Source organism: Rhipicephalus sanguineus, chromosome 8 (assembly GCF_013339695.2).
Source record: "Rhipicephalus sanguineus isolate Rsan-2018 chromosome 8, BIME_Rsan_1.4, whole genome shotgun sequence".
In the NCBI taxonomy this organism is placed as follows: Eukaryota; Metazoa; Arthropoda; class Arachnida; order Ixodida; family Ixodidae; genus Rhipicephalus; species Rhipicephalus sanguineus.
In genome coordinates, this window is record NC_051183.1 from 111,300,098 (window position 1) to 111,321,831 (window position 21,734).

General features: G+C 46.2%; 1 protein-coding gene across 1 annotated transcript in view; it reads left to right on the forward strand.

Moving 5' to 3' along the window:
* Nucleotides 1-1,963: 1,963 nt before the first annotated feature.
* The window catches only part of LOC119402311 (TNF receptor-associated factor 6-like), a 53,271-nt gene continuing 33,500 nt past the window's right edge, over nt 1,964-21,734 (forward strand). The window contains exons 1-2 of the mRNA XM_049418588.1: nt 1,964-2,273; nt 17,738-17,844. Of these exons, the coding sequence (XP_049274545.1) occupies nt 1,986-2,273; nt 17,738-17,844 (395 nt within the window). The 5' untranslated portion in view covers nt 1,964-1,985. The remainder of the gene's footprint in view (nt 2,274-17,737; nt 17,845-21,734) is intronic.

The following is a 21,734-nucleotide window of genomic DNA, read 5'->3' on the forward strand; positions in this document are numbered from 1 at the left end:
ACAGTTCCATCTTGAACACGCCGGCTGGTGTCTTCATCGACGTCACGACCACGTGAGAATATAAAGAAAACCTTCGATACTGTGAACCGCAGCACATAATTAAATAAACTAGAATGTTATGGCTTTCGTGGAATGTGCCTTGAGTTCTTTAAAAATTATCTAGAAAATCGAAGACAGGCAGTGCAGCTAGCTGATATCCAATCCGAGTTCCTTGAAATAACAATAGGTATACCTCAAAGTTCAGTGCCTGGAACAATATTTTTGTCACTGTACATCAGCGACCTACCTTGCGTTGTAAAACAATTTTCAATATTTATGTACGCTGACGATACAGCTCTCATATGCGCTCAAGATTTCTTGGACCATACCTTTGTATGTGCAAACTCAGAGCTTGTCGATATATATAAGTGGTTCTGTTCTAATAAACTAACTTTAAATACTCAGAAAACCAAGTAAATCATATTTACTTCACCGCGCAAAGAACTCGAGGGATAGCCATGCACACTTACACTAAACAATTCAGCGCTAGAACGAGTACACTCGATAAAATACCTAGGCGTTCTCTTTGATCAAAATTTTAACTGGAAAACTCACATCGACGCAGTTTGCAAAATATTCAGCAAAGCTTGTTTACTTCTGTACAAATGCCGAGACATATTTCACTTACCCACCTTAAAAATAATTTAGCGTATTTCATAGCCACTTAAAATAATATGTGGTTACCTGGGGTCACACATACAGCACACACAGCACATACCTAGAACCAGTAATAAAACTTCAGAAAAAAGCGATCCGCCTTATACCCAATTCAGACTATACGGCATATACGCTGCCACTCTTCCGAAGCCTAAATATCATGCCGTTCAGCACGCTAATTTATTATAAAACATCACTTATGGTCCATTCTAGTATTAACACCAACTATCCAGTTTGCTCAACACATTTTGTATGTTCTAGTTACGAAAGCCGCAGCGAAGTAAAAGGGAACTATCTCACGCAGCAAACAGCAAAACGTGTACGGTAAACTAACAGCTAATGGAGTCGCCGTGTGGAATAGGCTTCCACGAGAACTAAAACAGAATAAAAATATCTCTTTTGCACAGAAAAAATATTTCTTAAGTAACATATAGACACCAAAAGTAGCCATGCTAGAAACAGCCATTTTGAATTCACTACCATGTATAATCATGTTGCATGCTGTTACATTTACTTATGTATACGCTCCCTTGCAATTAAATATATGTGTATGTATGAATATCAATGTATTTTCTCTACTTTCCGTTCTTATGTGTTATTGTTATGCTCTCTAGATACATATGTCATAATTAGTTTTCAAAGTGGCCTAATATCAGCAAATTACTTTCGTACGTTCATTTATTGCTTTAATGTTTGATATGCTATTTATATACGCTATCTTACGTACTGTTCTTTTCCTCCTTTTTTTTCTGCCCATACGTATGATCAGTCGCTAACCTCTGTAAATGCATAATGTTATATTTACTTTTAGAAGTGCTATATTATTAGTATAAATATTTTTGCATGTACGCTTCTTTATTGATATGTGACATGCCTTTTTTTCATGGTTATTTTTTAATGAATCTCAACTAGCCCTAGGCTAGGGATCCAGATGCGTTTCTTCCAATATTGTATTTTTGTAAATTGTTTTATGTCAATGTCTATAAATAAATTCAAAAAGAAAATAAATAAACACCACAATACCGCGGCGAGTAATGTGTCTACTGGTAGAAATGATGGAAGGAAAGCCCCATGCTCGGGTCGCGTTCATTGTACTTTATCATACACGCCACCACACGTCGTCGACACTGGTGACAAAGAGGCTAAATACGGCTCGCCAATGTAGCTGCAACGGATATTGCTCAGAGGGTGACGACTCCTCGTCGAAAACACGAGATAAGGCGGCATAGTTCGCGCGAGTGAAACGTCTCCGGTTCGAGCCCATCCGTCAGAGAAGACGGCTGCTTCGAATGATGGCGCTTGCGAACCAACAATACACGCTGGTAGGCTTCACGGAAGATTTAGACTGGAATCCTCTTCAATTTGTGAAGCCCCTTCCTAGAAATAAGCTGTGCAGTGTATGCGGACTCGTACGCAAGACAACCGCGAATCTCCCTTGCGGCCATGTAGCATGTTGTGTCTGCCTCGAACAGTGCAAAACGGCCGACGGGTACGCCTGTCCGATTGACGGTGAAAACTGCCTGGAAGAGCACGTTGACTGGAGAGACTTCCCTACTGAAAACCTGCTGAAAAGAGAGGTGAGCCAGCGATGCAAGAAGACACAAATTTGGTTCTGCATCGGGTGAAATATGGATGTTTATGCACACACAGAAATTTGCGGTGCCTTACTGAAATATCGCTTCGTTCTCGCTTCGTTTTATTATTAAATTTTAATATGACGTGGCAGGTGTAACAATTAGCATCGTATCTCGGCTCAAAACGGTTATCGCTGCAGTTTTTGTAGCGTTACTAGAACGGACGAGAAATCCCTCACTTAGCAGTAGGGTAACAGGCATCATACGTTTAATTTGTGCCCAGCACCGGCCTTGTAAAGCCCGAACCTTCACTGAACACTACAGATCCTTGTCGTGAGGTTATCATTTCCGTAAGAAAGCAGTGTGTATCGTATTCAATGTGTGATAAAAAAACCAAACAGTAAAAAAAAGAAAAAAGGAAGAAAAATAAACAGTGATAGAAGAAGAAGAAAGTTCTGTCGCTTCGTGTGTAGAACTACCTAAGGAAGACAGTTTTTTACGTGGTCAAGATCCGTGTCCGACAAGCCGGACAGTAATATACAACCTAGGTAATTCTCTTGTGAGCGCAAAACAGAAACGACGTTGTTATGCTTGTCTAGTGTTTCTATAAGTGCGAATTCTGCTGCTTAGATTTGCGAACGACAGTAACAATTTCGCAAGAAAAGTACATCTGGCAGACGAAGTTATAAAAAAACATCGTTGATCCCTCTGTCATAGGAATCGGTATAACACGAAAGTGAAACGTGTCTTCACAGACGGAGTTGATCGTTTATTGTGCATTCTTTCACCCCAAGGGCGAAGGAACGAATGCTACAGCAACAAATTGTAATGTCACGCGAAGAACGGCAAGCACCTCGAAACTTGCAACACGTTTCTCAAGGAGAAAGGACGCACGGAACGAACATACGCAGGACGCAGGATGAGAGTGAACTGTCACATTTGTACCTTATTTTTGCGTGAACACCTCGCTGCTTTCGCAAAAGTGGCCGCTGCAGTGAGCCAAGTGACCTTCGTGATCTCAGCCCAAGGCGCACAAACCACCCCGATCACGAGATAAGCACACGCACGAGGGAGAACGCCCTGTAGAGGCGGGCGCTCGTCACAACGGTGACGACCTTTAAAGCGCGCTCTTCGAGCCCTTTGCGCCATCTCGCTAGTGATAACGAGAACACGCTGTAACGCCAATCTCTCAGTACCACCACCAGCAAATGGTGTGTATAAATAGCTCGCCGTTAGCATTGCGAAGAAAGAGCCGTCCGTGGCCGAATCGTTTCGTGCTGCGCGCGGCGGAGCGAGGGGTCGTCAATTGATTTCCGGGGACGGAACTTTTTTCTTCTGTTTTTTTTTCTTTGCCCAATGTTAATCTTTATATTTTACAACGTCATATCCGTGACGGAAATACGTCAGTAAAGCCGTAGTGGACCCCGGCATAAAACACTTTCGTGTTAAAAATTCTAAACACGAATCACCTCCGATACATAGGCTCGAGCCCGGGCGCATTTGGTACCTCACCAACAGAAGAAACTTTCCAACCATCTTCACCTTATCGCCGCCGAAATTGTATCAAATGTCATGACTCTCAAATGAAAAAAAGAGCGCCGGAATGTAAACAACATTATCTTTTTTATGTACCAGCACCTCTCTGTAAACAGCTCTTATTTTGATCGCACCTGTGGACAAACGAGCGAGTAATAAACGGTCACTTAAATGTTGAGGAACAAGATAGCCGACAGTTTGTGAGCAACAAACAGATGGTCCACGCCACGATATCGAGACCTACCCTATTGAAAATTTATCCACCATGTGGGATGGTGGATTCTACCATCCACCATTATGGTGGATTATGGTGCTGGAAGATGGTGGCACATGGTGCATGCTGGATGCTGGCGTATGATGGATGCTGGGAATAGCGGAGCGTAAAACGGCTCTACAGCGTCGGGACCATCGTGATTAGCTGTTACACATAAATAATTGTACAGAAGGCGATGTAGAAAGCATTAGTACAAAAAAAGAAAAAAAAAAGCCGTATGCAAAAAAAGAAACTGCCGCCACCGGGAGTCGAACGTGCGACCTTCGGATCTCGAGCCGAGTACTTTACGACTACGCCACGCTTTTTTTTTATTACTTACTTTTGCACCTCATACAATAATATGACAGTTGCTTTGAGTACTGCAAAATGACTAGTCAACATACGAATACACCGTTTGGCTTCAGCTTTGTATGTCTCATACTGGACACAGACGCGATCTTCACATCGTACTAAAATTTGCATAGTTATTAAACGCGAACAAACTGCTGCCGGTAACGAATGGCACGTCGATAATGGCAACAGCGCTAACTTTCTTGTAGAATTCACAACGTAACTCCAAAAAAAAGTGTCAAGTGGACCGAGGAGCGGGTATAGTGAGCCGAATGTTACAGCTAAGTTTAATTGCCGTTTCTCGCTTTTTCCAAAGGGCGACATGTGCAGAGGCTTTATGTCGACTCAAATCTCATTCGATAAATACGCGCGTACAGTTGATTGAGTATTGTGATGCTTTTTTCGCGCAACCTACAGCGCAGCCGTGCCAGCGCACTGATCTGACGCTGTATCATTAGCTACAACTGCAGAACAGCTCGGCCAAACGCAAGTGCAGTGCGCGGGAAAAATATGCCATCATATTGGTTCAGTAAGGCGTTCGAATTGACAAGTCTATGTTCTCGCATACGTGTCAGAGAAGCGCCGGCGAGTGCGACCGGCGGCGGTTGGTGAGCGGAGGCGTTTGCTGGAAGCGCGTCGCATCTATGCTGATCGCTTCTTGTGCGGACACCGTACCCAAGAAAAAACGCTTCATTTAGGTTAGCCGATGCCACAGCTGTGCTGTAAAGTCATTCGTACTCATCGGAATCGTGTATCCTGAAACCCAGAAGTGCCGATAACACGTAGACGGACTCGGTCGGTAAGCTATGCCTAACCTTTGGTGGCAATCATGGTGATAGAATATGATGGTGGAAGTGATACTTGGTCGGGCTTATCTCGACGCAGGCCGAAGGTAAAAGTTTGTGCATTTTAGCTTCGCACGCATTTCCACTGTTACCTTAAAGTGCCGCTGAGGTAAGTGAGTGTGCAAGCATTGCCAGAGTTGCGTTTCTAGCGTGCGCGGTATCAAGCGGCGGCTGTTTTCTGGTCTACCCGCTGGAAGGGCTCATTTACTTCTCGGCAACTGCGCGCCGATGTAACACAAATACTGTCGCTGTTCACACCGACACTTCTAGACTTGTAAACATCACAATGGAGCAGCACATCGCGGATGTAAACCTGATAAGTACGTGCGTAAAATGTAAACATTCAGGGCTGCTGTGCTCCACAAATCTTGAGGCGGTTACGCCGCATGAATAAAAAAAAGCGTGCTGAAAAGCTTAATGATCGGCGTTGGCTTCTTTGAACTGTAAACATATTTTTCTACACATTGAACAGCAAAACATTAGAAGTGACAGTGATTTCACATAATGTCACGTGCACTTCCATCATGCCACCGTCATCCAGCTTGTTCACCAAGCCATCCACCGAAACACGTTTTGCTCGCCACCATCAGCCAGCATTTTCCACTTAACACCAAAAAAAGCTCGCCACCACCACCACCATATGCCACCATTTTTCCACTCTCGCCACCATCAGCCAGCATTTTCCACTTAACACCAAAAGAAGCTCGCCACCATCACCACCATCTGCCACCATTTTTCCACTCTCGCCACCATCAGCCAGCATTTTCCACTTAACACCAAAAGAAGCTCGCCACCACCACCACCATCTGCCACCATTTTTTCCACTCTCGCCATCATCAGCCATTATGACCACCACAGCTTCCACCACATCCACTATTGTTTCCACCTTGTCCACCAAGAATTCCAGCATCCACCAACCCACGATTTTTAATAGGGTACGCACACGCACGACCGCATGCACGAGCGGTAGTCGCTGCGACAGCATAAAATAACCGAGAAGATTACAGTGCAAGAAAAAGAAGTCGTTGTATACCCAGTGAGTTCCGGCACTTGCTTGCCCAGCTAGAACGAGTCGAAATATTTGCGTGGTTTACCGACAGACATTGCCGAAAATATATAACGACCACTTGCGACACATTCGCGCCACCGTATATTAACATCATTGATCCTCAATGGATGAAACATTTTCAGGACGCCTCACAGACTCATTTCCTACCTGAACTGCACCCATTGATACGAGATTCCGCGCGCCAGAGCGAAAATAAACGACTGCAACTGCAACCGCACGCATAGCTTCCATACAAGCGCGGAACTTCGCACGTGCCAGTCGGTTGCCAGACCAAAGACGGCGCCGTCCACTAGGCAATATGGCGGCGCCCACGAAAAAAAGGTCTCTAGCGGTATGCCGGACATACTGAAATCCTCTAATGAGATCCAACGGCAAACTCCGACTCCGACGGCAGTCACTCCGCATACTCCAGAGCTCGCGCATCCAGGAAGAAAGAAAAAGAAACTGCTACTGTAAAATTTAAGGAAAATATATGTTCCGTGACGGAAGACAACGGATCTCATCGTCATTTGCACCGAAAACATCTTTCGCTGAACTGGTGCAACACCGGGCGGCACCACTACGCCCTCTGGCGGATGCCGGGACAACGCCCAGCGTGCCGAAGCTAACGCCACCCGCCCCTACTGTAGGAGCAGCCAACACTCCTCTGCCCTCTCTGAACATGTCCCCATCAGTTGCCTCTGAAAAGTCCGCGAGCAGCTAGGGCAAAGAGGGGAAGAGGGTCCTATCCACATCGTGCTCGGTGGGCACAAAGCCTTTGTCGATCGGAGCGAAGTCCACCCGATGCACACATCGCACTCTGTGGCGGTGGTCCAGTGGCTCGCAAGAAGCTATGGATACCAATCTCAGTAAAGAGGCGCCGACAGCGCCTAAGGGGCGGCGAGGCTGTCTTGACCGCTATAAAATGGAAAAAAAATAATTACAGGACCTGACAAAGGCTCCGTAAAGTAAGTCAATCTCCATCCTTTTGCGAGACATGCAGCACAATGTTTTTTTTGTCATGGTCAAAACTGTACAACACAACCTAAGAACATCACTGAGAAACCTAGATGACGTCCAAGAACTAGTGTAAGTTCATTCAGAAAGTGTTATGTATGCATTAAAGACACCTAACTCCCGAACACTACAACTTCCTCAGGCAATACATTATTTTGCGAAAATGCAGCGAAGATGCTGTCGTATCTTCTGGCGGTGTGGCCAAAATAGCTGATCGATGTAAAGGATACCAGCACTTGAAGCTCTTCCTGCCTTTGTGGCAGTGGCTGTACTTTTATATAAAATCATTACAATTTTGTCTCTATATATAACTCCACATTATCAGCTTCACAGACCCAATTTAGAATCATAATAAATGAGCTCCCAGAGGCCTATTTGATTCTTGGTGGTTTTCAAGCACACATTAGCCTGTGGGGGATCATCGTGGTTTTGTTTGAGGTCACATTATTTAACCGCTTCTCTTTTCCTCTGCGCCATGTCTCTTGAATACGCAGAAGCCCGCCTATTTTAATTTTGCAAATAAATCATGCTTTGCCATAGATCTGGGCATTTTATCGCCGGCGCTTTTACCTTATTTTAAATGAAACGTTCTTACAAACCCGTATGGGAGTGACCACTTCTCAATAATCCCGAGTACGCCGAACGAAGATTAACTGCCCCCGTAGGTCCCTCGGTGGAAGGATTACTCAGCCGATTGAGAACGGTGCCGAACCCTTACTCACATGACGATGGCTGAGATGTCCGCTACAACTATAGATGATGCTGTTACGTATTTTACCGTTTTTATACTTGATGCCGCTTCTAAATGGACTACTCAAGTGAGCGGCATGGGTTTCGAGCGATGTGCTCCATGGTGGGAAGAGGCATGGAGAAAAGCGGAAGAACCAGAACAAAGGTCGAGATTTGCGATTGCCCAACAGCAGAAAACGTGGAAAACTTCAAGGAGGTCAAATCGCAGGCAAGGAGAGCGCGTCGAGAAGTTAGGCGAGATAGTTGGGGAAATTTATATGTAGCATCAACTCCTGCACTGCTGAAGGAAAACTCTCGAAGAGGGTGCACAAAAAACTGCCAACAAACGTATTCCCGGCATTAGGTTAATAACTACAGAGCAAGCTAGGAAGGTCAAGGTTTGTTTTTAGACACACATTTTGGGCGCATATCAGCTCATCACACTACTCCCATAACTTCCAAATGTACAAAACGCTAACAGAACCACAAAAGTTACGAAGAAAATAGGCTAAAATGAAGGCGCACAACGAATGATTCTGCTTAGCAGAGCTGCAGGCAGCCCTGAATTGCAGTCGTAAATTTACCCCAGGTTCACACCACGCAATATACGATATGTTGAAGCAACTACGATCCCCAATACAAGAACGCTCCTTTGCTTTCACACCGTTATATGGCTTTCCGGCGAGCTCCCCTTTGCTTAGAAGGAGGCTATTAAAATTCCAATTCTTAAGCAAGGAAAATATACGTCCTCTGTATAAATGTGTAGATGTACAGCGCTAACAAGTTGCATCTGCACAGTATTTGGAAAGAAATCGTTAACTGCCTCTTACTCTACTACCTAGAATGAAATTGCTCGACTCATACCAGTGCTGGTTTCGAGAAGGCCAATCCACCACTGATCATCTCATACGTATCGAGGCACTGCATACGTGAAGCTTTTCTTCATAAGCAGTTTTAAGAGCTTGATTCTTATGTTCGCGCCTTGTCCGTCGGAGGCGTGTACACGCTCCGGTGATTTCAAGAATGCTCACTAGATGGCGCGCCGCCGCTCACGGCGGCGCATGAGCTAGCTAGATAGGTGACCGCTAGAGGGCCGCACCTCTGGCTTGACACTCTCGTTTGGCGCGATTCCTTTCTGTTCGCTGGGAGCTCACTCAGTGAACAGAGGGCCGCGCGTCTCGTTTGGCGCTCGCGTTTGGCGCGCTTCCTTTCTCTTCGGCGGGGGCTCACTCAGTGAACAGAGGGCCGCGCTTCTTGTTTGACGCTCGCGTTTGGCGTGATTCCTTTCTCTTCGCCGGGACCTCACTCAGTGAACACTCTTCATTGCCGTTCCGCAGCATGAACACCCCAGCCAAGGCAGCAGCTCTGGCTCGACGCCAAGACCCTGCGATGAGAGCCCGGGAGGCCGAAGCGATGAGGGCTAATGTATATATAACAGCGTTGTCACGTCTATATATGATGGTAGAGGAATGTGTGCGGAGGAGCCGCAGGTTACCTGATCATCTCCGAGCAAGCTCCTCTTACATCATTCACTTCGGGGATATGGCGGTGATTTTTTTCTGTATTCCTCGACAAGAAGAGGCATTGGGATATAGTGAGACCTCTCCCACATAGGTACACATAGTAATATATTCTTTACTGTGATCAAATGTTATCGGTCTGACCGCCATTTCCGTGTTTGAGTGGGCGATGTTTAGACCCGAACATTTGTAGAAGAAACCGTAGTACCACAGGGTGGGGTGCTGAGCTGAGCGCTTTTTATTATAAAAATTATTTATATCCGTCTGAACATCCAACGTAACAACGTAACATGTTTTATTCAACGCATCATGACGATATGCACATAGGTTTTCAATCGCGTTCTCTCGAAATCTGCGGGTGATAGGTCCAGCTCGGTCTTAAACAAGATCTCCAAATGGGCGGTTGAGAATGAGTTCAGACCGAACCCACAAAAAGCACGTGTGTCTTTTTGTCTAGAGAAAAGGAAATATACCCTGAAGATGAAATTGGCACGCAGGGTGGCAATTTCAGGTTCACAGAACACAAGTTTCTAGGTATAATTCTCAGTACCAAGTTAACGTTTGTATCGCACATATAGTCGCTTAGAGACAAATGCATGAAGACAATAGGCATACTAAAGCTGTTGTCAAGTTCCCCCTGGGGTAGCAACAGCGGTGATGGAAGTGCTGCTCCAATAGCTCCAAAAAAGAAAGGCTGCTCCAAAGAGTAATATTTGTTAGGAACTGCTCCGAACTTGCTCCGAAATAGCATTGGGAAACTAAAAAGAGCGAATTTAAACTATGTGACCATCCAGCGAACCTAAACGAAACCAAAAACAAGCTGTACATACTATCATGCTAGTATGCAGCTTGCTTACTGTAGCTGCCTACTAGCATATTAATAATGCCACAAGTGGCATTACATGGTATATTGATAATGCCTTATACGCTCACGCCTTGGTTATGGGGCAATAAATATTGTTCTGCCACACCAAGCGGTCTCAAGACGTTGAGCCCTTCCCTTATATAGGCATCCGCTTGTCCACAGACGCCTTTAGACAAGCCTAGTAGAAATACTTCATGCATTGTGCGAGGAGTGGTCACTCTAGCTGCAGGGAACGTATTCGTCGTTCATGTAGTTTCTGCATTGAACACAATCAGTTAACAACCCGCGTATGCCACCATCATCGACTTGTCCAGTTCTCAAGTTTTAAGTGCGGAGCACTTCAGGGGCCCGGGCTGTCGTACGCTGTTCTATGCTGTCGTATACCGTCATGTCAAATCGTCGCTTGGCGTCACGCATACAAAACTGTATAGCATAGCCATGTATAGCAAGGAGGCGAGAAAGGGAAGAGAGGGTGAGGATGAAGTATACTGTCATCGTATGCTGTCATCTCATGTCGTTGCTTGGCGTCATGAAGGCAAAACCATGTAAAGCAAGCAGGCACGAAAGGTTACTGAGGGTGAGGAGGATGAATGTGAGGGTGAATAGGAAGAAACGGGGGAAGGGAGAAAGTAAAGTATAGCTATAGTTGGGTTACGTAGGCTAAACTATGTCTAGCACAGCCCGTATAGCATAGCAAGAAATCGGGAAAGGGACTTGAGGGTGAGAAGGAGCGAAATGATGAGTGGAGAAGGCAATGCATAACATAGCCATGTATGACATCAGGCAGGCAAAACCATGTACATCACAGCAATGTATAGCATACCCATGTATTGTATAACCTCCCAAGAAGGTGAGAAGGGGAAGTGAGGGTGACGAGGAGTGACGTCAGTGTGAGGAGGATGGAAATGACGAGGGGTGAAGGTAATGCGTAGCATAAACATCATAGTCATGCGTAGAACGGTATAGCAAAGAATGGGAAACGGAAGTGAGGCTGTGGAGGAAGGAAAGAACGAGGGGGAGGGTAGAGCATTGCATAGCCGTGTATATGGGAATACAACAAGGGGTAGGGAAGTGAGTGTGAGGAGGAGAGATGTTAGTATGAAGAGAGGACGGAAAAGTGGAGGGGAAGTGGATCGTTGTGTGGCCACGTGTACTGTAGTATAGAAGGGTGGGGAAAGGGAAGTAAGGTTGAGGAGCAGTGCTGCGATCTTGATGAGGAAGGAAATGAGAGGGCGAGGGTAATGCGTAGCATATTTATGCCTAGTACAGTATAGCAAAGGGTGGAAAGGGAAATTAGGGTGAGGAGGACGGCCACTGGAAGTGGAGGGTAAAGCATAGCATACCCGTGCAGCAAATGGGTGCACAAGGAAAGTGAGAGTTGGGAGAAGACAGAGGCGTCGCCAGAAAGTTTTTTCGGTAGGGGTTCAATCATACTTTATATATGTTCGTGCGTGCGTTTGTATGTGTGCGTGTATGCATACACATGCAAAAGTGAAAATTTTCAGGGGGTGGGGTTGTTTGAATCCCACCAATCCCCCCTTTGGTTACGCCCCTGGGAGGAGAGATGTGGGGGCGAGGAGGAAAAGTGGAAGAAGAAAGGGTACCACTGCATCACAAAAACAGTTTCCTTTCCCGCCATGGACACCGGGCAGGCTCCACACTTGGAACGCCAGCGCTTGCTTGCCCGGGAGGCGAGCGTCGCTGAAGGGTGCTCTTCGCCTGGTACACACTTCCTACAGCCTTCGCGTTGAGTGCAAGGGCATACATATTTTTCGCAACCGGCTCACATTGGCACACACTTTCTCAATGCATGTTAGAGTGCTGACTGAAGAAACAAGTGTCCCGCCACTTTAATATCGCTGTATTCACCCTGTTATGCAGCCCCTGCGGCGGTAGTGGCAGCTTTTAGACTGCCAGATTATTCGTCGCGGTCACAAAGCACGCCCCCCTCATACACATTCGAATACACATTCCTCGAGTTGCACCATAAGTATCAATGCCCAGAATATTATACTGTTTCACCGAAGTCCCGTGCTGGCGTGCCTTGCGCAGCGGTTGGCCCATCTTTCTCGGATGCCGGCGTTCTGCGCGCTAACACAAGCACACTCACAGCCGAGGCTTACACGTTATTGACAGTCGTTAAACACAACAAAGAAGTAAACATACCAAGGGCATGCAGTCATACCCTTGAATGCAGTAAAGTCTTTGAAATCTCTGAAAAAAAGTAGTCCTTCATATCGCTCCGCTTCATATTATGCGCGGCCTGCGCATCCAAGGCGCGAATGATGTCGCGGTGCGCTGGGTCCCAGGGCACCACGAGATCGTAGGAAATGTGTTGGCTGACCAGCTCGGCACGTCCATCGACGTAAACTGCTGTCAATTCTTCAGTGGCTGTTCCTGTAATATACGTAAAACGAATCATACGGAAAACGTTCAGGGCGTACTGCCAGAGGTCATGGCATTTACAAGCGCGTAGTGGGCTACACTTGATCAAAGCACAACTCGGCCACTGGCCACCTACAACAAAAGCACGCCGCACAGATGTCACACTCTGTCGGCTTACAATAGGACACACACACACACACACACACACACACACACACACACACACACAAACACGCGCGCACGCACACACACACACACACACACACACACGCACGCACACAAATTGTCCGGTGGTGATTCATCCAGCTGTGACAGATGCGGCCATCCCCTTACCGTACGTCACACACTCCATCAATGCTTTGACCTAGAGGCTCAAAGGAAAAAAACATTTTTATTGGCGTTCCAGCAAGATATACCCCGTCATGCAGCAATTTGTGTTATTAGAGAACCTGTTTTTAAATATGATACAATTACATCAATTTGTAAAGAACGTACGCATTTTTCATGCAATTTACAAAGGTGACCAGTATCACAGCCTGTTAGAGTAAGATACTGCTGCGGATACATATTAAAAGAGAGCACCTGCCTCCAGGCTCTTGGCATCAGGGGCCCTGACGAGGCATCCGTGCTAATTCAATATTTCTATATTTTAGCACCATGACCACTTGCAATTCAATATCATCATGCACGTTTCACATCACTCCCATTATTTTAATAATTTTGTGTCTTTCGCACCTTGGAGAGCAGAATTTTAAGCTGTATTACAGCTATAAAACGTAATAATTCACCACAATACATATCATGACCTGGTGTTTTTGGCCATCACTGGACCTTGCGTCTTAAAACACCATGCGTCATCATCATTGTAGCTTTATTTCCACCAATTCAAAGTTTATAGAGGTGTGAGAATAAAAGCAACTATATGCTTGACTACGTTCATCGCTCTGTGTAAATCAGGCAGAGATGGTGGTGGCAGCAACAGTCAAGATATAGTGAAAGCAAACAACAGTAACCAAAATAGGAATTACATAAATTTAAAGCATACTGCACATTGACGTGGTGCCAAGAAAACGCACCATACAACTAATATATATATACAAGCGCAGGTCATGATTCAAAATACATAAATTATAAATACATTAAAGGAACATTTAACGCACAGCAGCGCTTTTTTTGTAGTATCGTGTCTACCTTCAACCTTTGATTTGAAACCGAAGTAACTCACATTCTACGTTCGCTGTGTGATTCTGCTAAGTGGTGTATTGTAGAGAACGGGGAAAAGGCGTCCTTTTGCTTGACTGGTTGCTGCGTTGTTTATTCCTGGAGCCCCTGAGAGCGCACTATACAGGGTGTTTCACGTAAAACTGGAACGAAATGTTAATAAAGGGTGGTTAACCTGGACTGAATGAAATCGACAACATGTGGTAGGCCGCCATGTGGTGCTTGTTAGTCAATCTTTTTATATTGCTCCTAATTAGGCAGTTAGCAAACGTCAATCATGCCCTGATTAATTTATTGACTTTAGGACTCAGTGCGTTTAATTGTACAAGGCCTTCCGAAGCGACAAATGCATTTTTTTTGGCAGCGCACATACTGCGTGGTGATCGCTTGCGGAGTTTAAAGAAAGCCAGCGAAACGTGAAATAAAAAACCAAGCGACTCGACTCACGCGCTACCATACTGCTCCCCTCTAAACCGTGCTTCTTGCGAAATAACCGGCACGCGGACCTTGAACGTCTCGCTTATCAGGGGACTACGGCGCTTCCTTGCCAGGAGGGGCCGTCGAAATAGCTGACGTACAGCGACGTAGATATTGCCACGCCCACTTCTTGTCTTGTTTTGATGTATTCGGGTTTGACCGGCAGGGACGGTTATCAACGCTCGACGCTGTCCGCGAAGTAGTGTTCTAGAAGCGTCGCGATTGTTGTAGATCGGTTTGTTAAGATTGCAAGCCGCACGCGAATGTTCCAGCTTTGTCTAGAGATAACGCCGCCACCAGCGATATTGCTGGAAAGTTCGATAGCGCCTGTATAAAAGCCGACACGCTTGATCGCTTGTCAGTTGATTGACGGACGACGCCCTGTTCGCCGCTATCATTGTACAGCGTGTATTGCTGTAAGTCTAGTTCTCAGTTTCTCGGCCACAAGTTCGGCCAAAATAACAGTTTCATCTCGGACGTGCTGACTGTTGTATTCGTCCACGTCACGACCACGTGACATCTGGTGGAGGTGCTGCTTCATGATCCGGACGCCACAGCGGAGCGCTGACCCAAGCCCAAGCCGCGAAGAAGACGACTCTAAGGACAACCCGGATCCTCGAACCAGCCGCCGGCAGAAGGGACTGCAACCAGAGTACGGGCTCCTTCCCGAAAAACGCCAGGCAGCCGAAGATCGTCACATCGACGCCGAGACGATGACTGACGCAGTGCCCCCTACGGCGATCTTGATGCAGCCACCCAGGGAGCCGCCGACGTTCCGTGGTTCGCCATGTGAAGACCCCGAGACTTGGCTCGAGATTTTCGAAAGGTCTCAACATTAATAACTGGAACTGCGAGGACAAGCTGCGCCACGTATAATTCTACTAGAAGACGCCGCGAGGACGTGGTCGAGAACCGAGAATCCGCCCTACAAACATGGATCTCTTTCGGACGACGTTTCCTAAGCACGTTCACGAGCGTGGTCCGCAAGGAACGGGCCGCGGCTATGCTGGAGACCCGTGTGCAGCTGCCCAACTAAAATATTGCCATCTACACGGAAGAGATGAATCGCCTGTTTCGACACGCCGACCCAAGTATGCCCGAAGAGAAGAAAGTGAGGTTCCTCATGCGGGGTGCCACGTCCGTGCGCCTTAAGCCGTTTTTTTGCGCGTTTAGCGCGGCCTGGGGACTCTATTTTTTCCTTTGTTATTGTAATTTTAGTTGTGTATGCACTTGTTTTTTTCCTCTTCTATGTTCTTTCACAAGCATCGGGACGATGCTTTTCAGAGGCGGGCAATGCCACGCCCACTTCTTGTCTTGTTTTGATGTATTCGGGTTTGACCGGCAGGGACGGTTATCAACGCTCGACGCTGTCCGCGAAGTAGTGTTCTAGAAGCGTCGCGATTGTTGTAGATCGGTTTGTTACAGATTGCAAGCAGCACGCGAATGTTCCAGCTTTGTCTAGAGATAACGCCGCCACCAGCGATATTGCTGGAAAGTTCGATAGCGGCCCGTATAAAAGCCGACACGCTTGATCGCTTGTCAAGTTGATCGACGGACGACGCCCTGTTCGCCGCTATCATTGTACAGCGTGTATTGCTGTAAGTCTAGTTCTCAGTTTCTCGGCCACAAGTTCGGCCAAATAAACAGTTTCATCTCGGACGTGCTGGACTGTTGTATTCGTCCACGTCACGACCACGTGACATCTGGTGGAGGTGCTGCTTCATGATCCGGACGCCACAGCGGAGCGCTGACCCAAGCCCAAGCCGCGAGAAGGACGACTCTAAGGACAACCCGGATCCTCGAACCAGCCGCCGGCAGAAGGGACTGCAACCAGAGTACGGGCTCCTTCCCGAAAAACGCCAGGCAGCGAAGATCGTCACATCGACCGCCGAACGGATGACTGACGCAGTGCCCCCTACGGCGATCTTGATGCAGCCACCCAGGGAGCCGCCGACGTTCCGTGGTTCGCCATGTGAAGACCCCGAGACTTGGCTCGAGATTTTCGAAAGGGTCTCAACATTTAATAACTGGAACTGCGAGGACAAGCTGCGCCACGTATAATTCTACCTAGAAGACGCCGCGAGGACGTGGTTCGAGAACCGAGAATCCGCCCTACAAACATGGGATCTCTTTCGGACGACGTTCCTAAGCACGTTCACGAGCGTGGTCCGCAAGGAACGGGCCGCGGCTATGCTGGAGACCCGTGTGCAGCTGCCCAACTAAAATATTGCCATCTACACGGAAGAGATGAATCGCCTGTTTCGACACGCCGACCCAAGTATGCCCGAAGAGAAGAAAGTGAGGTTCCTCATGCGGGGTGCCACGTCGTGCGCCTTAAGCCGTTTTTTGCGCGTTAGCGAGCCTGGGGACTCTATTTTTTCCTTTGTTATTGTAATTTAGTTGTGTATGCACTTGTTTTTTCCTCTTCTATGTTCTTTCACAAGCATCGGGACGATGCTTTTTCAGAGGCGGGCAATGCCACGCCCACTTCTTGTCTTGTTTTGATGTATTCGGGTTTGACCGGCAGGGACGGTTATCAACGCTCGACGCTGTCCGCGAAGTAGTGTTCTAGAAGCGTCGCGATTGTTGTAGATCGGTTTGTTAAGATTGCAAGCCGCACGCGAATGTTCCAGCTTTGTCTAGAGATAACGCCGCCACCAGCGATATTGCTGGAAAGTTCGATAGCGCCTGTATAAAAGCCGACACGCTTGATCGCTTGTCAGTTGATTGACGGACGACGCCCTGTTCGCCGCTATCATTGTCCAGCGTGTATTGCTGTAAGTCTAGTTCTCAGTTTCTCGGCCACAAGTTCGGCCAAATAAAACAGTTTCATCTCGGACGTGCTGACGCATGTTTCGGTCGAATCTGGTATATATATATATATATATAATATATATATATATATATATATATATATATATATATATTATATCTATATAATATATATATATTCTTTGATGCATTCTTTGATAAAAGCCGGTCCCCGGCCGAAAGCTCAGAATAAATGTTGTTATGTTGTTCACTGTGACTAGTTTTCTGTCATATAATTAAACCAATAGCCAGGAACGTTCTTTCGATACCCTATATTATATATATATATATATATATATATATATATATATATATATATATATATATACTCTTTCCTGAATAGGCAACTTTGCCTTCTGAAGTGCATTTTCTAACCTGTTGTGGTTGATCGATTTTGTCTGCAATGCAGGTTAAATGCTGGAACCAACGACTCGGTTGCCCACTTATGATGGCTGCCTCAGACGTTCACAAGCACTTTCACCGAGAATGCGAATACCACTGTACATTCTGCCCAAGGTGTTTGGCGATGGTTTTATGCCGTGACATGGGCGAGCATCTGAGAGCTTCATGCCACGCACATGCAGCACCTCGAGTGACGGAGTGCGAGAAGTTGAGCGACGCCGTGGAGAAAGGAATAGCGACCGTTGTCAGGACAGCAGTGCAGGAACAGGCGGGTGAAATGAAGGCTCTTCTGGAGCGAGTAGTCAGAGACAACAGCGCGTTTAATGACAGCCTAATTGAGGTCTGCCAAAGTATGAACTCCCTAAAGGAATCAGTGAGCCAAGATGTTGCGCCTGTCGGACAAATTAAGGGAATGATACAGCATGTGTTTAACACCCTGTCATTCCTCGAATAGTACAGCTAGACTTGCCTCACTAGATGGGATGTAATAGGGCTCAGTGAGGTTAGGAGGCCACAGGAGGCTTATACAGTCCTGAAGAACGGACACGTCCTATGCTATCGTGGCTTAGCTCACAGAAGAGAACTAGGAGTGGGGTTCCTTATTCATAAAAATATAGCTGGCAATATAGAGGAATACTATAGCATTAATGAGAGGGTGTTATGTATCGTGATTAAGTTTAATAAGAGGTACAGGATGAAGGTGATACAGGCCTACGCGCCAACATCCAGCCACGATGATCAACTGGTTTAACGCTTCTACGAAGACGTAGAATCAGCACTGAGTAAGGTAAAGACACAGTATACTTACTGATGGGCGACTTTAATGCAAAAGTAGGCAAGAAGCAGGCTGGAGATCATGCAGTTGGGGAATATGGCATCGGCTCCAGAAATGCCAGAGGGGAGTTACTAGTAAAGTTCGCAGAACGCAATAATTTACGGATCTTGAATACCTTCTACAGAAAACGGACTACTCGTAAGTGGACGTGGAGGAGTCCTAATGGCGAAACTAAAAATGAAATAGACTTCATAATGTGCGACCACCCGGGCATTATACAGGATGTGGAAGTAGTTAACAAGATCCGATGCAGTGACCATAGAATGGTAAGATCTAGAATTCAACTAGACGTGAGGAAGGAACGGCAGAAACTGATACGCAAGAAGCCGATTAATGAACTAGCTCTGCGAGGGAAAGTACAGGAATTCAGAGTTTCACTTCAGAATAGGTACGGCGGCTTTAACCGAGGAAACCTACCTTAGCGTTAACGCAATAAATGATAATATGACTAGTATCATTAAGGAGTGTGCAGTGGAAGTCGGGGGTACAGTCGTTAGACAGGACACTGGTAAGCTATCCCAAGAGACGAAAAACCTCATTAAGGAACGTCAAGCCTGAAAGCCTCAAATGCACAGACAAAATAGAGCTGGCGGAGCTTTCGAAGTTGATCAATAGGCGTAAAGTAGCCGACATAAGAAAGTATAATATGGAGAGAATTGAGCATGCTCTAAAGAACGGAAGAAGCCTCAAAGCTACGAAGACAAAACTGTGCATAGGCAAAAATCAGATGTATGCATTAAGGGACAAGGATGGCAAGGTCACAACCAATATGGATAGAATAGTTGAGGTAGCGGAAGAGTTCTACAGAGATCTGTACAGCAGCCGAGACAGTCAGGATGATAACGTAAGAAGCAATAATATCCCAGAGGAATCTGACATCCCACCAGTATTAACAGGATAAGTAAAGAAAGCCCTAAAGGGAATGCAAAGAGGCAAAGCCGCTGGTGAGGATCAGGTAACATCAGACCTGTTGAAAGACGGTGGAGAGATTATGATAGAGAAACTGTATACGAAGTGTCTCTCGACAGGGAGGATACCAGAATCTTGGAAGAATGCCAACATCATCTTGATCCATAAGAAAGGGGACGTCAAGGACCTGAAAAATTACAGGCCCATCAGCTTACTGTCCGTTGTCTACAAGCTATTCACAAAAGTAATTGCTAACAGAATTAATACGACATTAGAGTTTAATCAACCAAGGGACCAGGCAGGATTTCGTACAGGCTTCTCAACAATAGACCCATATTCATACTATCAATCATGTGATAGAGAAATGCGCGGAATACAACCAACCCCTATACATAGCCTTCATAGATTACGAGAAGGCATTTGATTCGGTGGAGACATCAGCAGTCATGCAAGCACTGCGGAATCAGGGCATCGACGAAGCCTATATAAACATAATGGAAGAAATCTACAGCGCATCCACAGCCCACTATAGTCCTTCATAAAGAAGCGACAGAATCCCAATAAAGAAGGGCGTACGACAGGGAGACACGATCTCTCCAATGCTACTCACCGCGTGTTTACAGGAGGTTTTCAGGGCCCTAGATTGGGAAGAATTAGGGATAAGAATTAATGGAGAGTATCTCAGTAACCTGCGATTCGCTGATGACATTGCATTGATGAGTAACGCGGGAGACGAATTACAGCTCATGATTACTGAACTGGATACGGAAAGTAGAAGAATAGGTCTGAAACTTAATATGCATAAAACTAAAGTAATGTGGAAACAATCTTGGCAGAGAACAGCGCTTCGCGATAGGTGGCGAGACGCTGGAAGTTGTAAAGGAGTACGTCTACTTAGGACAGGTAGTAACCGCGGAGCCGAACCATGAGAGTGAAATAACTAGAAGAATAAGGATGGGATGGGGCTCATTTGGCAAGCATTATAAAATCATGAATAGTAGTCTACCACTATCTCTCAAGAGGAAGGTATATAACAGCTGCATCTTACCGGTACTTACCTACGGAGCAGAAACCTGGAGACTTACAAAGAGGGTTCAACTTAAATTGAGGACGACGCAGCGAGCGATGGAAAGGAAAATGATAGGTGTAACCTTAAGAGACAGGAAGAGAGCAGAGTGGGTCAGGGAACAAACGGGGGTTAAGGATATCATAGTTGAAATTAAGAAGAAGAAATGGATGTGGGCCGGCCACGTAGCACGTCGGCAGGATAACCGGTGGTCATTAAGGGTAACTGACTGGATTCCAAGAGAGGGCAAACGCGTGAGGGGAAGACAGAAAATTAGGTGGGTAGATGAGATTAAGAAGTTTGCAGGTATAACGTGGCAACAGAAAGCACAGGACCGGGGTTGATTGGCGGAACATGGGAGAGGCCTTTGCCCTGCAGTGGGCGTAGACAGGCTGATGATGACAGCATGTGTTAAGTGGAATCAACACGATACAAGGAGCGCTTAACAGTGAAATGGCTGACATTAAAAATCAATATTCATACGCAAGAACAAGCACGAAGAGGTTGCTAGAGATGCAGCAGTAAGCACTAGCATACGCTGAAAGAAGCGAAACACGTTGCGACTTTTTCGTTCCCGGAATAGGGTCACTTGAAGCCAAGGCGTTGAAAGACGGCGGGAGCGAATATGCCCATGGGCTGGTTTACCTTCGCGGTTACAACATGTCACCGGGGTTATTCTGAAGAAAAATGGTGAATGTATTAACCTTAACATAAGGCTTAAGCTGCACGTAGGTGACCACGACGATAGAATTCCGTGGCCGTTCGAGCATAAAATTAGCTTTACTATTCTGCACCCTGCCAAGAACGAAGACAAAATGATTGCAAAAAAGACAAACCACTCTCTCCCAACCTATCTGAAAGAAAATCTATCAAGCACCCGTTCTTCTTGCTTTCATAATTGTTTTGATCTAGGAGACCTGAAGAGAGATGGCTATGTCTGCAACGACACTCTGCGTGTGACATTGGAGCTCCTTTAATTGTCGCTGTAAACAATCACAGGTTTTGGTGCTGACATTATGCGCAGCGTCCAAATGGTAACCATGTACGCACCGTTAATGGATCGATATCCGTGTGACTGTCTGGGGTTAGGCGACTAAACACCTCAAGGCGACATTCGATAGAACTTGTTGAAGTTCCTAGCCTGAGAGAGGTCCTGAGTAACACGCAACTTTTTATGCATTTTCATGGAATATT